At 43.9% G+C, this 18,296-nt stretch overlaps 1 protein-coding gene across 1 annotated transcript in view; it reads right to left on the bottom strand.

Annotated features, from left to right (window-relative positions):
• Positions 1-257: 257 nt before the first annotated feature.
• Positions 258-18,296, bottom strand: part of C11H11orf91 (chromosome 11 C11orf91 homolog) — a 356,004-nt gene continuing 337,965 nt past the window's right edge. The window contains exon 2 of the mRNA XM_069623583.1: positions 258-462. Within this exon, the coding sequence (XP_069479684.1) occupies positions 377-462 (86 nt within the window). The 3' untranslated portion in view covers positions 258-376. The remainder of the gene's footprint in view (positions 463-18,296) is intronic.

Genomic DNA, 18,296 nt, shown 5'->3' on the forward strand with positions numbered 1-18,296 from the left:
CAAAGGGCGGGTTACAACACGCATGTGAGCGTGACTGACTTTGCAATTGTTAGTTTGGGTCCAGCAGGGACAGCGCATTGATTATTTGCGTGGTTGTTTTTCAATGCGATGCATCATTCCCAAAACATACTCTAATGCTGCCTAATCTAACATTTACATCCTATTTCCATGTTTAGGTGAAATAAACGCACAGCCACACTCATTTTGGTTACAGCACTACAAACAAGAAAACTACGAGAATGGTTCAGTTAAACGTTCACCTACATTATATTACAATAATTAAAACATGAGTAAAATAACAGACTTGCCTTAAAAAAAGATTTAAAGAAATAATAAGTATTATGGCAAAGCATGGCAATATTGATCGAAATGCGCATCACGGCAAATGAGTTTGCTTCTTCACGTGTTTGCCTGCTGTTATTTCTTGCATTTTTTCCTCCTTCAGAGACTTTAGAAACTTATCTGAAAAAAAGACAAACGGGAAACTTTTAGAAATGTCACCGATGAAATCAGGAAATCATTTGTCTAATGCAAGGTTATATTTAAAGATTGGGTTTATAAAAAAAGCACATCTGTACAGAGGGCACGCTCGTGATCCAGTTACCCAATCTTAGTCTCGCATCTTCATAGAAACGTGTATGTAGGATTTGTTGAAAAAGAGAGCGCTTGCACAACTCTCAATGCAGCCACACAGCAAGCATTGGCAATGCCAACAGTTTGGACTTTTGTTTATGCATGTGAAAGGCACTTGCCAGCCACTGCCATAGTGGCATTAACTGGCCATTCATGGTAGCAGGTGCAAAACGGTGCGAGTTCCTGGGCATCCAATAGCAGTGCCTGGAAAATGTCTGATACTTATGCACAAGTCAAAACTGTTGGCTTGACAATGTTTTTTTTAACAGGACTTCAGTGCAGGACGTGCAGAGTGCTTAGAAATCGAGTGGCTGAAGGCAGACCTGGCCAAGACATTTTTATTACGACCCCAATTAAGTCGTTAACCCTCAGAAGAATGCTTTGAAAAGACACTGGCAGGCTCTTTGAGTGCAACGTTTGAGTTCCCATGAGGAGGTGTTTTGGGCAGGGATGGGCAGGAACTGGGTGGGAATGGCCATACGGATTAGCATGGCGAGAGGCAGTCGATAGGTGGGCAAATAACCAAACAACCCCTAAAAGCTTCCTCATGTGCCATTCCTCTCTATCTGTATTCTAATGAAATAGTTTCAGCTAAACTGCCACCTAATAGCCCTACTGCCACCTAATAGCCCAAACTAGAAATGTATTACTGCCACCTAATGGCCCAAACTAGAAATGTACTACTGCCACCTAATAGCCCAAACTTGAAATGTACTACTGCCACCTAATGGCCCAAACTAGAAATGTACTACTGCCACCTAATAGCCCAAACTAGAAATGTACTACTGCCACCTAATAGCTCAAACTAGAAATGTATTACTGCCACCTAATAGCCCAAACTAGAAATGTACTACTGCCCCCTAATAGCCCAAACTAGAAATGTACTACCGCCACCTAATAGCCAAAACTAGAAATGTACTACTGCCACCTAATAGCCCAAACTAGAAATGTACTACTGCCACCTAATAGCCCAAACTTGAAATGTACTACCGCCACCTAATAGCCCAAACTAGAAATGTACTACTGCCACCTAATAGCCCAAATTAGAAATGTACTACTGCCACCTAATAGCCCAAACTTGAAATGTACTATTTTCCACTGTATAGACGAAAACAACCTTTGGTGAGGAAAACATTTTGTAAAGGAATAACTTCTGTAAAAGCAGTGTTCTCTTGGCGAAACATCCACACGGAAAATATATGGACTTGTGCATTATGGGACATGTACTGAGTTGGTTAATTCTTTTACGTTTTTTAATAATACATTTACAGTGACATGTGAAAAGGAAGACAAGGCATTTCTGTGACTTGTACGTGTATGTCAGAATGTCTGCACTCAGAGCATTAGAACACGCTTTGAAGCCCATCTCTGAAGAATCCTCTGGCTTTATGCTAACAATGTCACTGAATTAGGAATTATAGATTTGGCACTATAGCACATGTTTTGTTTTGTAAAAGAACTTCACATTGCATCATCGTGGAACCTTTGCAAATGGACTTTAAGGAAGGCCTCTTTGGGTTCTCCCAATGCTTCTCTCTTCCCCCTCTTCTTTTCAATGTTTGTCTTTCAGCGCTCCCCTCCTTCTAACGACCACCTAATCTCTCTTGGTATAACTGGTATGGTAATGACACACAACTAATCATAAAGCTTTCCAGCAACTCTCCACTGTCTTTCAATATCACTGAACACATTCAGAAAATCTACCTCTGGATGGCACACAACCACCTATATCTAGTCAACCCAGAAAAGATATAAGTTCTCATATTTATTACTAGTCCATTTTCTATTTGTACACTTTACTGATTATATATAAACAAAGAAAAGGTGCCTTCTCCCTTTCCATGAAAGGCACTCGCAGAACGAACACTGAGGGAAGCAGCAGTGACCGGTGCCTTGTCAGGATGCTAAGGACCCGGTGATAGGCCAATCAGATAGTTTGTAACAATCTGGTTATCCCTTGTCAGGTACTAATTGTACTTTAAACTGTCTACTTAGATAACATTAGAAAAATTAACACATTCAAGAAAAGCAAAACTGTTACATATAATGTCATTACTTTTGTCACCAGTGATGTCATCAGTGATGCGATCTGTGATGTCAACAGTGACCTGATAGAACATCTAATTAGTGAGGTCATCAGTGATGTGATCTGTGATCTCATCATTGTGGTCATAGGCTGCGCAACAGGGGGCGCAAAGTTAAGTTGGCTTTAACGGAATTTCGGGGGTTTTGTTGCGTTAAAATCTCATATTACCATCCCTGTAACTAACATTTTTTCCTTGAATATCAAGGGTTTTGTTACAATGCATTGCTCACCTTAGCGTCCTTGCAACTTAAGTGTTTTCCTTGAATTTCAAGCGTGCTATAAACCCTTTGTTTTGCATACAGTCTCTTGGTGACACTCCTAAATAACATTGTGATCTTAGTTGCACTCCACGCAAATGGACAGTGCAGACATTGTTTACATTGAAGTGAAAGCATACAGTCCTGAACTTCAGCAAAACGGGACAGATGTCCCTGTCACCAGAAGACAGTAGATTGGCCCACAACGTTCTCTTTTGTTTAGTCACTGATTTCCCAGAGCTAGTGGGGAGACCGATCAATGTTGACGTCCTCACATTTATCAGAGACCCAGCAAATATTGCACAAATGGGCATGCACTTGCATGGAATAGTACTGCAAGTGGAACTCTCTAACCATCAGCAGAACTATCTGAGGAGATTCTATAAGCTTTCCGCCGAGAGACAGATCGAGAGAGCATTGCCAGAGATTTCCTTTCTTATTTTCCAACACGTCTTTGGGACTGAAGCAAATCAGGGGCATGGACTGGGAGCTGACATACTTTGAACATGCACAGTAAAGAGACTTGCTGAATTATCACTTAATTTTGACACTTGCCATATTTTAGTAAAAGAACTGTATCCTGAGATAATAGACAATTAATTATTCACAGGAGGGGGGACAATTGAGTAACACCTGAAACACACAACAAAGAATCCGAAAGACAATATTGTCTAAAGGAGTATCGTACAAATTAACATTTTGGCGAATGATGGAGATGGGGATCCAGAGCAGCAACCTCGTCCTCCCGCAGGAGGAACAACGTCCCTATTTCTCTGGAAGTAAATGCTGCCGCCTAACATACAGGGGCATAATGTATTTGTGTATTATATTCATCATTGTTTTACTGTCATTAACAATCAGAACTGCATTTTTCATTGGTGCACAAAGCGTTCCAATTCCAGTGCACCCACCTGATGTACGCATGAAACCCACGAAAATACCCAGACCTTACATAGTCATTCCAGTCCCTAGAAGATCTGATGGTAGAATGAATGAACTTGAGATGGATGTGGTCAGCAATAAACACACACACTTGTGGTAACAGATGAATTGAAAAGCTGGAGACAGGGTCGGTTATGAATGAATGAAAAAAGGTTACTGACAACCACACGCATGCACACACGGAATGCACATGCAACAGGCCTAATATCAATGACTGCAGGACCACAATCCAAAGCATGGGAAAAGAAAAGACTGCCTACTATGAGAAATATTACTCTGAGTAAAGTGAAGAGCCAAATGAGGGAAGCAGACATAGTGGAAAGACAAGAGAAATTGGAGAAGAAACCAACAGAAATGACAGCAATGAACACCCCTGAGATGACACTAATGGAGATGAAGACACACTCAAAGAAAATCACACGAGCACAGCTGATAGCAGAATCCATCTGGCCGTCATTAGCCAGAGCCAGGAAGAGGCAAGAGGAAATAGAAAGAATTGCCAGACTTTCCTCCAGTCAAATGCCGCAAATGAGGAGGCCTTCACCATGGACCGGGATACCTGAGAATGCTTCAGCAAGAAAGAGCCATACAGATGCATTCAGGGATGTAGTAATAGCAAACTACATGAAAACCTTAAGAATCAAGAGGAGTATGTATGGAGATGACAACGAACTAAACGATTACCTGGATAGCAAAGCACATTTGGGAAACAACATTTGGTACCAGCACATGAAAGAAGTTGGAAGACGAAATTCAGAAGGGGAATGCTTTGTTTGTGCACTCCTACCATACAGCATGGGGAAGTCCAAGATCTTTGTAGCTGTAGAAATTGATGTCCAAACAGCACACTGTCTTTTACACGTAGCCATGTACAAAACTAGAGGCCAATTCATGGGCAGTGATGCTTCCCTAATATGGGCAACTGAAACAGCCTATCCCGATGAAGATGATTATGTTCAAGACATTAAGACAAGAAATAGAGCTCATACTAGGAACCATGTAATCCGATACGAGAAGCCTGGAGTTAAAGGAGCAGAAATCAGATGGGAAGTGAACCCGGAGCTAAATGTCCAAGGAAAAACTCCAGAAGAGGCTCAAAGTTGGAAGAACAGAGGACAAATACAGATTTGGGGAACAGTGCTTTCACCAGACGGATGGGAGAAAGGAGTAGTAATATGTAGAGCCTGGATGGTCACTGGTCGTTACCAAGGCACCATCGACATCGTACAGAATGGATGCAAGCCAGTATGGCCAAAGGTTGCAAAACTACTGATATGGGTCGAAGACAGAGGAGAACCCTTACAGATAGTGCCACTAGAAAACCCAAAATTCTGCTTCAGGAATAATGGCACAAGAAAAATGGCAGAGAACCAGAACTGTGTTCGAGTTGTTGATGCTCCAGAAATGGTGCACGGAACTGCAGTAATTATGGATCGTTATTGGGCATGTGGATCCAAAGCATACATCAGACTGCCGAAAAACTGGGGAGGTATATGCACAATAGTGAACATCTACGTTCCAGCATTGGTGATCCCGAAAAGTGACCTGAACATTGACAGTTTCCCAAAAGCAGATGCTCACCTGAGGAAAAGGAGATCTGTGGAACTGCTAACTCGGATGAAGAGAGAGAATTACTTCTCTGCCAAATCAGAAGAAACCTTTCATGCAATCCCATATGATCAAAGGCTGTTCAGCCTCACCTCATCAGCATTCACAACTATTTTCATGCCAAGATTCCAAGTTGGAGCAAATACTAAATGGTTGCAGATAACCAGATGGGAGTTACTGCAGACCATCAACACGACAATAAAAGGATTCAATGCGATTAAGAAAGAGTTAAGAGCCATCTGACTGATGACTCTCCAGAACAGATATGTGCTTGACATGATCACATCAATGGATGGAGGAGTTTATGCAAAAATCGGAGAATCATGTTGCACATTTTATACCTTCTCACGATGAGGAAAATGGAACTTTAACAGAAGCCATAGGTATGCTGACAAAACTGCAGAACCCGATGATTGATGAAACTGACGAAGTGGATGATGACAGCTGGTTTGGATTACTATTCTCATGGGTCCCACAATGGATGGCAGATGCATTCAAGTTCCTGGGAGCCCTGCTATTGATGATATTACTAGGCTTTTGTGTTATAAAGATAATAATCTCTCAATGCCAGAAGACTGTGAAAAAAAACCATAGGGATGAAGATCATGATTGATGTCAAGCCAGGATGGAAGCCTAAAGACCTGACTAATGAAGAAATAAGAGACTTGTGAAAGCCAGCATTCACGCACCAGAGGGAACAAAGTTTCTCTACCAACATCGAAACTATGTGGGAAGATGGGTTTACTGCAGCCCAAATGGACAATGTCAACTAATGACATGGAATAAAGACGAACATGTAAGGACCGCAGGAAGCCTGAAAGGAGTGATAAAGATATGGACTCCAAAGAGACACTTCTTCAAACCACCATGTATAGATCCAGAAGATGAAGATGGAATTAACCCAGGCAATGGAGTGAAGATGAATACAGAAGAACCGAGTAAGATGAGTCCAAAGACAGAAGTTAAAGTGGTCGATGAATCTCCAGTTGCCCATTTGGAAGTACCAGGAATGTTCACGCCAAAATAAGTGATGTATGATGAGCAAATAAACCAGCAGAGAGCCGCAGTAGGGCTCTGCCCAGTGACTATCAGAAGAACTGCACCTATTGAAGTACCAATACCAAGAAAACCATGGACAGAAAGGTATCCATTAGGAAAACCCTATCAACAAATGAAACAAAATGAAGATTTCCTAAGTACAGTCCCAGAAGAAACCAAAAAGGTCTTAATGGAAGACGAATGGTGACGTCACAAGGACCCGGACTGACTTGCAGATAGAAGAAATGACAACCAGAGAATGATGCAAAGAGACGAAATGCCATGAATAACGATATTGTGAACCTAAAGTGAAAGGACGATGTCGAAATGCAAAGAACTTTAAAGCTGTAAGCAAGATGAAGACATTTGACCAGTTTACACCTGTAAATATGCTTGGAACCACAAGAAAGCTAAGAAAACAGTGCGGCTTGCTATGCATAGTAGAAGAATAGTGCGGCAAGCCCCATTATACATAATCTACCTCAAAACGAAGCACAGTATTATAAGTGTATTTCTACTTTGCACAAGAAGCAGAATCAACCCAGGTTACTAAAGGCCAAATGAGAAAGATTTATATTTAGCCAAATGAGAAGAGACGGCTGAAACGAAACTCAGCAGAGGCAACTAGTACCAGGAAAGCCAAGGTCATACTAATAAAAGAGGCAAACAGTAGCTACATCTAATTGAAACTGAGAACAGAATGGGCCTCAGACCGAGTATGGAGGTAATCATGGCGCTATTTGCACTAGGACTACCTCCCATAACGGTACCAAGTCCGCCCTGGTTCAATGGGGACTTACCGGTCCATTCCGACCTTGGAGGGACCGGTAAGTCCCCATTGAAAAAAACATTTGCCATTCCCATTTCAGCCCCCATAGGGCTCAATGGGAATGGGGAAGTAGCTAATAACGGTACCGCAATTTGCGGTACCGTTATTAGCTCTCTGGTCCCTTAGCGGCTCCCGCTAAAGGTTACCAGGTAAAACCAGGTGCCCATTGCGGGACCCTCTAAAGGAACTTGGAGTAGGGCGCAAAGGGATTACCGGCACAAATGTCCTTAACGGTGCCCGGTATCCCGTTGCGCCCTACTCGGAATGAGGCCCAATATCCTGCCACTGAAAGGTCGAGATAAGAAGACGAAGGCAGGTGGTGGGCTAAATGAGATTCAAATACACACATTTAGAGAAAAGAGACAAAGTCACGGTGTAGGAATCACATGACCAGCCGAGCAAGAAGAAGCGAGGGTTCACACCTACGCTTGGCACCTGACCAGGTGGAGATATCAGAACTTTTCCAGACAGAAGATGCAGTCTCGAGGCCAACCACAGTGAACTAATTGACACATGGCTACTAAAGTGATGATTGTTTGTAACCATAATTGGAGGAAGGCCGGGTAACTAAGGGGCACCCAGCACCTGGCCAACCATTCTGCATGCTGCTAAGCGAAGTGGAAAAGTATGAATGGGGTTGGTGCCAACCCAATCACAATGGACCAAATAATCTAGGGTCCTATAGTTAGTAGAACCAATGGAACGTTGTACTTTTAGTGACATCTACAGTAGTTATTTCTGAAGGAAGGGCTTAGACGCCCACCTGATAGTGTTTACCCAATCCTCTCACTCTGTTACCATATACAGATATAGTACCTATAGTAAAATTACCTTTTCCTACCCAATAGAATTGCATGTTAACTTTTGAGTGTTACACGTCAATGATGACGATTTTTGAGTATATTGTTACAACTTGTATGAAGTTCGTTTGAGTTGAAGCGAGAAGGATGATCGCATCACTGCTGATATCCATAACTCCCCGTTTTCTGTACTTGTCATTAAACAGACTCCCTTTGCCAAACCATTGAGTTGTCCTTATTGATTGGTGTTGGAGTAATGCATCTGCACCCCCATCCATCTCAAGGGTGCAGCTATCTCATCTTAAAGTACCTCTGAGCAAACCTCGTTCCATGGGCCGGCCGGGGGTCTCGGAGTACAGCAGAATGAGGAAAGCACTGCTTCCCCTTCCTCTACCTCCATAGACATTTGCAATGTCAGGTTGTCCACCGACCCTCTAGTGTATTTCAAAGTACAGCTAGTGCAGGAAACCATCCTTTACCTTAGCACAGATCAATGTTGATTTGCTAATGCAACCGTCTCCCCATAACCATTCTCTCACACCTCTTAGACCAACTAATCAAAAACAGTTGAAAGCTCCGCCTGACTATCATTTACCAACAGAGATCCAAACCTTCCCACTTAGAAGCCACATGCCCCCAGAAAAGCAATACTGGGGACACATCTGGGGTCACAAACAGAATTGGAGGTGGAAGGCAGAAACAAATAGATACTGTCAACAGGCCTAATGAGTCTAAGTAAGTCGCATTTTGCAGCTTGAATGTATTAACTAAAAATATTACATTATCAACTTTATATTCATTTTAAGACAAGAGAGGGTCTGCAGAAGTGGTGCACTGCATATGTCCCACGGGACGGATGTGGCCTCTCAGGACATTATCTCTCTGTCTCTATTTCTCACTCCCTCACTTTCTCTCTTTTGTCTGCTTCTCTCTCTCCTTATCTCCCTATTGTTCTCTCTCTCATGTCAGACGTTTGAAGCCTTTCTGGTGCACATTCAGTCTTTACCTCTGGACACACAGAATAAAAACATGATTTCGGTCCCATAACATAACATAATTATATGGAAGTGGTAATGCTGGTACACGGCAATGTATGACACAGGTTATGGATATAAAATAGAACAATAAATATGGAGTAAGGATCAAAACCCCTGTTTTTGTTCTTACTCATATTTGCTCACTGCCCCCCTCCTATCAGCTGTTCGCCCTCATGGATACTCCTGCCTACTGCACGAGACTGGTCTGGTCCATTCGGCCGTCCATCTAAACCAGTTGTGCACCCAGGGTCTACAGCAAGTTAATATAGAGCCTTGTGAAATATGTTAAGGTTAACAGCTGCACGAAAAAAGACAGTAAAGAACATTTCAAAGCTTTTAATCTTAGAATTGTTCTAATGTTTGTTTTTCATTACACACATAGTTTGCAGTCATATGGAGTGCTGCAGCTCTTTATCCATTAATTCAAAATACATGAACAAAAGCAATTAACAGTCCCTAATGACTACCTCCCTTTTCTTCTTTATCAGCTGCCTGTAGGTTCGTTCACCAATTCACTTGATTTGCAGCTCCACAACACTTACAGTATGACATAAAACACTTCACTTGTGTTCTATCAACCCGTCGCTGCTAAGACTGTCCACTCAATATTTATTTAGCAGTTTTAGGAATTAGAAAAAACACAAAACAATGGGCCTCATTACAACTGTGGCGGCCACGGAATGAACGGTGCCGGTAAGGGACCGGCACCGTTCATTCCAGACTGCCACATTACGAGTTCTGCAGCGGGACCCGCTCAGGACGCCTGGCCAGACCAGACGTGCAAAGCGGGACCCGCTAGCAGTACAAGATGCTAACAACGGGCCCGTCATTAACGGGCCCGTTGTAAGCATTCTCCCCATTTCCATTGAGCCCTATGGGGGCTCAAATGGGAATGGGGACGTCCGTGTCCCGCGAAAGGGAATTACTGGGCCCTCCAAGGTCGGAATGGCCCAGTAAATCCCCTTTTGCGGGACCCAGACCCGAGTTTGGAGGTAGCCATGCCGCTAAAACGGCATGGCTACCTCCAAACTCGTAATGTGTCCCAATGTGTTCAATTAAGCCCTTACCCGTTAACACAATGCTGCTATATTTTGGATGTTTCTGCATTGTGGTGGCATAGCCACCAAAATATCACCAACGCCATTGTTATAGAGAAGTAAACGGCGCCAGAAAGCTGACTCTGTGGTTGGCATAACAAATGAAAATGCTGCAGCATAATCAACCAGCACATTCATTGTTATTTCTTTTTCTGTTATGTTGATAGAATCCCATAGTGTATCATTTAAGTTTCTACCAATCAGGAGTACTTTAACATGTACCATGTCTGTGTCACTTTCAAAGCTGGGGCCTCGGAGTGATCTTTCTTTTCAGGGAGACGGGGGAGTTGGGCTATATTTGGGCTACTGTCCTGGACCCGTTGGGCTACATGTAGGTTTCTCTTTTTTCCCCCTTGGGTTGGCCAGGAAGGACATGGGTCTCTTGGAGGAGTGCAGTTTTAAATCGATTTGCTTACTTACAAAAGGTGGCAATGTTTTCTGGTGGATAGGTCATGGGTTACGTGATCGCTTCTAGCATTGGGCAAGCCAAGCCTGCACTTCGCAAGTTCAAATCCAGGCATGACTGACCTCTTCCTTCGACCTACATCTTCAAGTCCATTAAATGGGGTACTAAAAAAAAATATTTTATTACAGATGTAGGAGGCATTTTCAGAGACATCATTTAGGTGTCACTAAAGGTTCTGTCTGTGACCCTGGCTGTTTGCTTGAGACCCCATGCCAATCCCTTGCGACCTCTGGTCATTCTCCTATGGGAACACTGAATTAGAGAAGGGGTGTGGCTAAATTCAAGGCATGGGCAGCACATTTCTTTGGGACCCATTTTGTTAGCAGACCCAGCAGCAGAAGAACAAATTATGTACCCCTGGTAATGTTCTTTCGACTGGATGTTCGATCCATGTATTCTTCATCTTTGATATACTCTGATATCCTGCTCACAGCTCGGAAACTTTTCACAGCAGAGGGCACTGTGCATCGCCATCGACAACCTTGTGTACATCGACAGCCTCCGTCCACTCTCAAGAATGATGTCTGCATCAGTATAAATGGCACGCACTGCACCCTTTGCCTGAGTTCATGTTTTTCCTCTCAGCAGCACAGCGGTCTTGAAGATGAGCAAGGCATGAGCATTAACAGAAAGGAAGGTGTAAATCACGGAAATTCTCTAATGAAAGAAAGGTAAGATGGGAGTGGTGATGAAGAGTATGTGGGAGGAACATCCAGTCGAAAGAACGTTATCAGGGGTAAGTAATTTGTTGTTCGAATGAATTGTGTCATCCCACGTATTCCTCTTTTTTGATTGACTCCTATAGGAGGGCTTTGTAGGAGGTGGGAAAGGGAGAATGTATTTCAGATTCACACTATGTAATACAGCCCTCCCAAATCTGGTATCCTGGCCCGATAGGGAATACAAGCAATATTGCTTTGTGAAGGTATGCAACAAAAACAAGGTAACATCATTGCAAATATCTTGCCCCAGCACCTCCCTCTGATGAGCAGAGTAAGTTGTTATTCCTCTAGTTGTATGTGCCCTTAGGCCTTCAGGAATTTCATTTTCAGCTAGATTGTAGCATTCAGAAATACACAGGATAGTCCAACAAGACAGTGTTTGTTTTGTAACTGCCTGTTCCATCCTATGGCCTGAATAGCCAACAAAATGTTGATCATCCTGTCTCAATTTAGAGAGACTATTAATATTAAAATGTAACACTCTCTTAGGGTCCAGTCTGTGGAGTCTTCTCTCCTCTTTAGATTGATGTGGAGGAGGATATAAAGCAAGGTGGACCCTCAAAACGACTTTGTCATTATAAAAGATTGTAAATGATGGCTTCGATGACAAAGCTTGAAGCTTGCTCAACCTGTGAGCAGCGGCAATGGCTTTCAAAAACAGTTTTCAAAGAAAGGATCCTAAAAGGACTGGAATGCAAAGGCTCAAAAGGAGTGCCCACCAGGAAGCAGAAGACTAGGTTAAGATCCCAAACCGGCACAATAAAGGGAACCAGTGGGAAGATAATAGACAACCCTTTCAAAGATTGAATGACAATAGGGATCTTGAAGTAGTCCCTGGGCCATAGAAATGTGTAAATATGTTATGTTAAGTTATGTTGATTCATACCACGTACCACCACCACCCACGGGCAGTATCCAGGTGCTTGTATAGCTGGAAGGACAATACAGATGGTGTGTCACAAGGGAATGGGCCAATTTCTTTATCTCCAGCTGCAGAACCTGTTCCAACAGCAGCAGTATAGAGATTTTGTGGCTTGCCTTTTGGCCGAAAGCAACATCTCCATCACGTCGTTCAGAAAGGTCCAAATCTTTGTATCTTAACCTCTCAGAAACCGTGAAAATTGAGTGTCCTGATTTCTGGGTGAAGAATGCAATTCCCCCTCTTGCGAGAAGAGGTCCTCTCTTTGTGGATGACGAACTGGAAGACAGATGAACATTTCCTAATGGTCCAGATACCACATCCTCCTGGCTCAATATGGAGCAATCAGGATCATGGAATTGTATTTGGGGTTCTACAGGGCATGCAATAAATAAGGTACCACCAGTATTCCAAAAAGGAGCGCAATCTGGGCAAGAAGTAACACTGTTTTTTTACAGCTGGGCGAGCACATTTTTTTTTGAAAATATGTTTTTATTGACATTTTGTAGGTTATTATTGCAGACATTGCACCAAAAAACAAAATTACATTTATAGAAAGCGTACCCACCAATAACCCTTTCATCCCCCCTCCACCCCCCTAGCCGTTTAATCAAAGAAGAATCTTGATTGAACACTTCGGAACACAATGCACAGTCCCAGAGCACAGGTGATGGGCACATTTTGGACACTTGTCCTTGGGCTCAACCTATTAGGACCCCCTTGTGGGGGGGAGAAAGCATGTCCCAGTTAATGGGTGCCTTTGGAGTCCCCGACTTTACAGTTTCACAATGTCTAAAGGACAGAACCGGGTCCACCGTGAGGACTGGGCCCCTTATGCACTGCACTCGTATCTTTCAAAAAATGGAAGCCAGAGTTCTCCGATGTTGGTTTTAGATTCATCAAGAACGTGCGTAAAGAACTCCATGTCATAAATCGCTCGGACCTTGGTGACCCATTCCTTTTCCTGTAGCATGTTTGGGTTTTTCCATTTTTGGGCCAGGCAACACCTGGCCGCCACGAGCATGACCTGGAGCATGTGGCCCTGAGTGTCCTCCTGGTCGTCCCCAACCTCAATCCCAAAGAGGAGTAACCAGGGGCAAAGGGGTCTGTCTATCCCATCAACTGCCCTGATCCAGGATAGGACCTCACCCCAATACATCTGTACCCTGGGGCATGACCACCACATATGTATGTAGTCTCCAGTGGTGTTTCGACATTTCCAGCAGTGTGGGTCATAGCCTGGGAGCATTCTGGATATTCTCTGGGGGGGATAGTGCCACCTATGTAGGACCTTTAATGCCTGGTGTCTGTATTGGAGGGACGTAGTTGAGCGATGGGCTCGGATACACATCTTGGTCCATCTCCTATCATCTATTGCCACGCCAAGGTCTCTTTCCCATTGCGTTCGTGCTGGGGGTGGGCGAGCACATATTAAACGACACAGTGGGACAGAACTGATTGATAGGAACTGACAAACTGGCTTAGAACAGACAACAGTTTTTTACCACTAATATAATGTTTGCACAATTAGAAACAGCTGTGCATCAGACTTCACGTCTTCTCGGTTCCCAAGAAGCTTACTGGTTAAGCTATGTCATACACCTATAGCTAGACATACATTAGTTAATCATGACTTGAGTGAACAGACCTACCCCCTTTCAGACCATCTCCTCCCCGTGTGGCACCACATTGCTTCCTACAAACACTTTGCAATTAGAAATAACATAATTGTACTGACCTACGGGTCTTTATTCATCCGCCATTGGTCAGCACCAGAAAGGAAGGAACACGAGACACGATGAACTAGTGGGAAGGGAGACATTTGCATGGCACCTGCAAGATAGTGACTTTGGAAACACTGTTGTGAACATTCTGTGGGCTTGTTACTTTCCAGGGACACCAAAAACGTACCACCTGATTGGCTCTTCTTGGAGTGCCCCTCCATTTCACCTCCTCGTTCGATGCCTGCTGGCCAAGGGGTTATTTGAAACCGCCTTGGTGCCATGTGAGGGCCTCTCTGGGTCAGGTTGAATTCCCCAGCTCCCACGAGTAGCGTAGGACTGGCTCACTGACCTAGATTACATCACTTGATGCTGTGTCCAGCAACTGTGGTCTGCTGGAGATGAGCAGCTGAATTCACCCCCCCAGCCAAGGTGCATGGGCCATGTGCTCAAAGTGGGCCTATGAGGTGTAGCCCACCTGCGGTGCCCCAATAGAGAGCCCTTACCATCAGCTTTGCCTTTCTCACATTTGTGGAACTATATCCCTTGTGTCCATGGTAGGTTATGTACAAAATGTCCCCTCTTGATCCTCTCCACACCTAGCCCTTGTGGCTTGCTACAGCTCCTTGTAGCCCTCTTGTTTCCCCGCTAGAGGGTCTCCCAGACCACCCCCCCTTTTCCCTCAATTGGTAGGTATGCCCCCCTGTCCGTCACTGAATCAGCACCTTCTTTACTTTCCCCCCTTAGATCTATGCTTCGATCAACATTCCTTCCTCATCATTTCCCTACCGTGGTCCTTGGGCATCCATAACCGTGTTAACCTTGTCCAAGTCCCCTTCTTGTTCCTCGTACCCTTCCAGTGTGACCCCAATTATTAAACAATCCTGTCCATCTAGGGAGCATGCTACCCAAAAAGGATCATAGTCTTCTGCATTTGGTGGGGGTGCTGTAAAAACCACACACACACTCCATCCTCCCCCTAATCACCATGGGTGGTTGCCTTTCTAATTCTCTATCTTCATCACCTGATTTATTAGCAGACATTATATACACCATACTTTTCCTTTGCAACATTTTAATTGTTTGATGATCCATAGGGTGATGCAGAAGGCAACGAGCATCATGACAAGCACAGGGACTGTTATTTTGGATATAGCCACTAGCCACTCTGACACCCAGGCAAAAAGGGAGTCCAGTCAACTGTCCAAGGTGCTATTGTGTGTTTCTTTTACAATTTTTTCATGCAGTGTAAGTATCTCCTGGACAGTCTCTGTAAGAATTCCATTGGCAGCATCGTTAGCGTGTATTGCTGTGCAACAGCTGCTTCTGATTTTGTGGCAGTCCCTGCCCTCCATTGCAGTAATTGAATCAAGAACAAAGGTGTTCTGTAGGGCCACCAGGCACAGGGCACATAGCTCTTCTCACATTGCGTTTAGTCCTTTTTCGGTGGCATTCGCCAACTGTAGGACCTTGTGGCAGGTAATCTGCAGCCATTTGGCATTAGCGGCTGCTTGTACCCCAAGGAGTAGGATGGCCGAGAATAAAATTGATGCTTTGTCAAAAGGTCTTAAATGCTGGGGTTTGCATCCAAACTCTGAGCTGATTAGCAGATATATTATTGCTGTTGCTTTTCTTCTTCGTCACTTTCCATTGCTTGTCTCTCACCTCCTTCTGCCCTTCTTCCTTAGTCTTCTGCCATTTTGTAGAACGTTCATTGAAAGGGTTGTGGAGGGTCACAAGAAGGCATACCCCACCCCATTCTGGAGGCAGATAGACATAAGCTTTGGATCCACACACCCACCAGAAGTCCATCACTGCTGCTGTCCCTTTCTGTAATGTCGGGATGCTCACCATCCTCTCGCAGCCAGCATTCATTCCCAGTATGGTAGTCCCTGTCACTCTGAAACATAAAGAATGCTGTGTAAGTGGCTTTATGGACACTGTAAAGTGTTTCTCATCCATCCATGTCAAGGCATGCACATTCATGTCCCATATTACCCTGCATTCATCATTTATTTTGTTTACTACCCTCTCTTCAAATCCTACCAGCCCCTTTGCGTGACACTGCATCATCCCCATTCCCACTTTCCATCATGAAACACTGAACCCCTTATTTACATCAGGAGTCTGGTGTGGCATCATGGTATGTCATGCCTTGTTGAGGTTTTGCAATATATTTTCCTATAGGCAGTAGCCAATTGCTACCCCCTTTGTGCCCCTTCTGTATTGTACTCCAGGATCACATGCTTTGTTGCCTCTTCCCTGGCTATGCTTTCAAGTTGCAAGTAATTATCTGCATATACCTCCTCCCCTTTGTCTATCCTTTGCACTTCTACCGTGTGCCCCTGAATCAGCCCCTGAGTTCTGCATAAGGACAAGTGCATCAGGTATCCCCCGCCTCTTCTGCTACTTCTTGTGACAAGAATAGTTTTTGGTGTCCATGCAATGTGTTGGATTAGCAAGCACTCATAGCAGCTACCATTAGTGCTCTCTCACCCCACCCTTTTAATTTTGTCATACCACATGTTCCCAGATGCCGTGTTTCCCCCCTATGGATCCATAGCACCTCTCAGTGCTTAATATACTTCTCTTAACATGTGTCTCCTTTACATTGCTGGTGGGCACACCGTACTTTATTTATATAGTAGGAACTAGAAGAGAAAGAAGAGAGAAAACAGAATGAAACTAAAGCAATCCTATCCCTATATTTTCTACATCATATTTATACCTTCTCCTATTCCCCCAACTTGTTTCCTGCCCACCTCCTCCTCCCTCTGTGGACTTTCAGTAAAGTCTGATAGCTGTAATGATAATTGCATTATGCTTCCCATCACGTTGCCTTTCACTCTTCTCCTTCTCTGGTGCTGTTGTTGACCTTGAGGACATCAGAGATATATGTCCATGCCCTCCTTTCATTCAATTTCACAGCCATGGGTGTCGCATACACAACTTTGTAAGGACTGGCAAACCTTGGCTCCTGCCACCTCCGTACGACATTACGGATGAGTACCTTGTCCCCCGGGTAGAAGAAATATGCTTGTGGCAATTCTTCTTCTCTGTGTGCACTTGTCAGTTCTTCAATGTTGGTCGGCTGACTTGTTGAGAGTTGAACCTGGTGGGAAATGTATTTGAGGGCAGCTGTCATTTCAGTTAAATATATTTGCAGCTCTTCTCCCAGAACCTGTGCTGTGGTATTAGCATCTGAAATTGAACATGCAGGAGGGACAGGCACTTACATTCTCCTGTCAGGTACAATTTCATGGAGAGTCACGCAATGATCCACAACGGGTGAGTTGCAAAGGACAAAAATTGCCAATGGGATGCAATAAAGCTAGTTTTTGCACAATGTCAGTGTTAGCTTCGTCAAGCGTTCCTTAAGAAAGCCATTTAATCTTTCAACAATTCTGTTCACCTGTGGCCTGCACACTGTGCATAGCCAGGAGGTGTGTTATTTCTTTAAAAAGATCATTGGCAAAATGCTGCCCATTATCTGACCTTATCTCTTCACATACCCCCCACCTCGAGAACACCTCCTGTACTAAGAACTTTGCAGCTGACTGTACATTGTTTTTAGAACAGGGCCCCACCTCAAGCCAACATGAAAAAGGACAGACCACAACTAGCATATTTCTATAAGAGGCACACCTATCTTCCATATCAATGTAGTTGAAGGGTTATTTCCAGTCACAGCAATGTTCCCTTTACAGTCTTAGAGTATGGCTGGACAAAAACTGCTGACACACCACACAATTCCCTCTAAACTCTGCCCCATGCTAATGTAGATTTGTAACACACCATCCCTCGCTTATTTTTGCCGCCATGGATGAGAAAGTGCAGCTGCTCTAATGCTACACCCAAAATTTTGTTGGGCATAATTCGTGTTGTTTTGCCTCCATATCGGATCCATGGGTGACAGGGAACAACCTCCATAAATCTTTTTCCTCCTGCAGGCCTTCTCCTTGAAACTCTATAATCTGTACAATCGGTATGGTGTTGAAACTTTCCCCCTTTATTCCTCTTGACCCTTTCCTCTCTCTGCTGCCATTATTTGCATCCTCCCTTTTGCACCCAGATACAGTCGCATACTTCCTTAAGGTAAGTAGGCTGTTTCTTTGGCTGCTCTGTCGGCCATTCCATTCCC

This window comes from Ambystoma mexicanum, chromosome 11, assembly GCF_040938575.1.
Source record: "Ambystoma mexicanum isolate Mex_15411 chromosome 11, UKY_AmexF1_1, whole genome shotgun sequence".
Lineage (NCBI taxonomy): Eukaryota > Metazoa > Chordata > Amphibia > Caudata > Ambystomatidae > Ambystoma > Ambystoma mexicanum.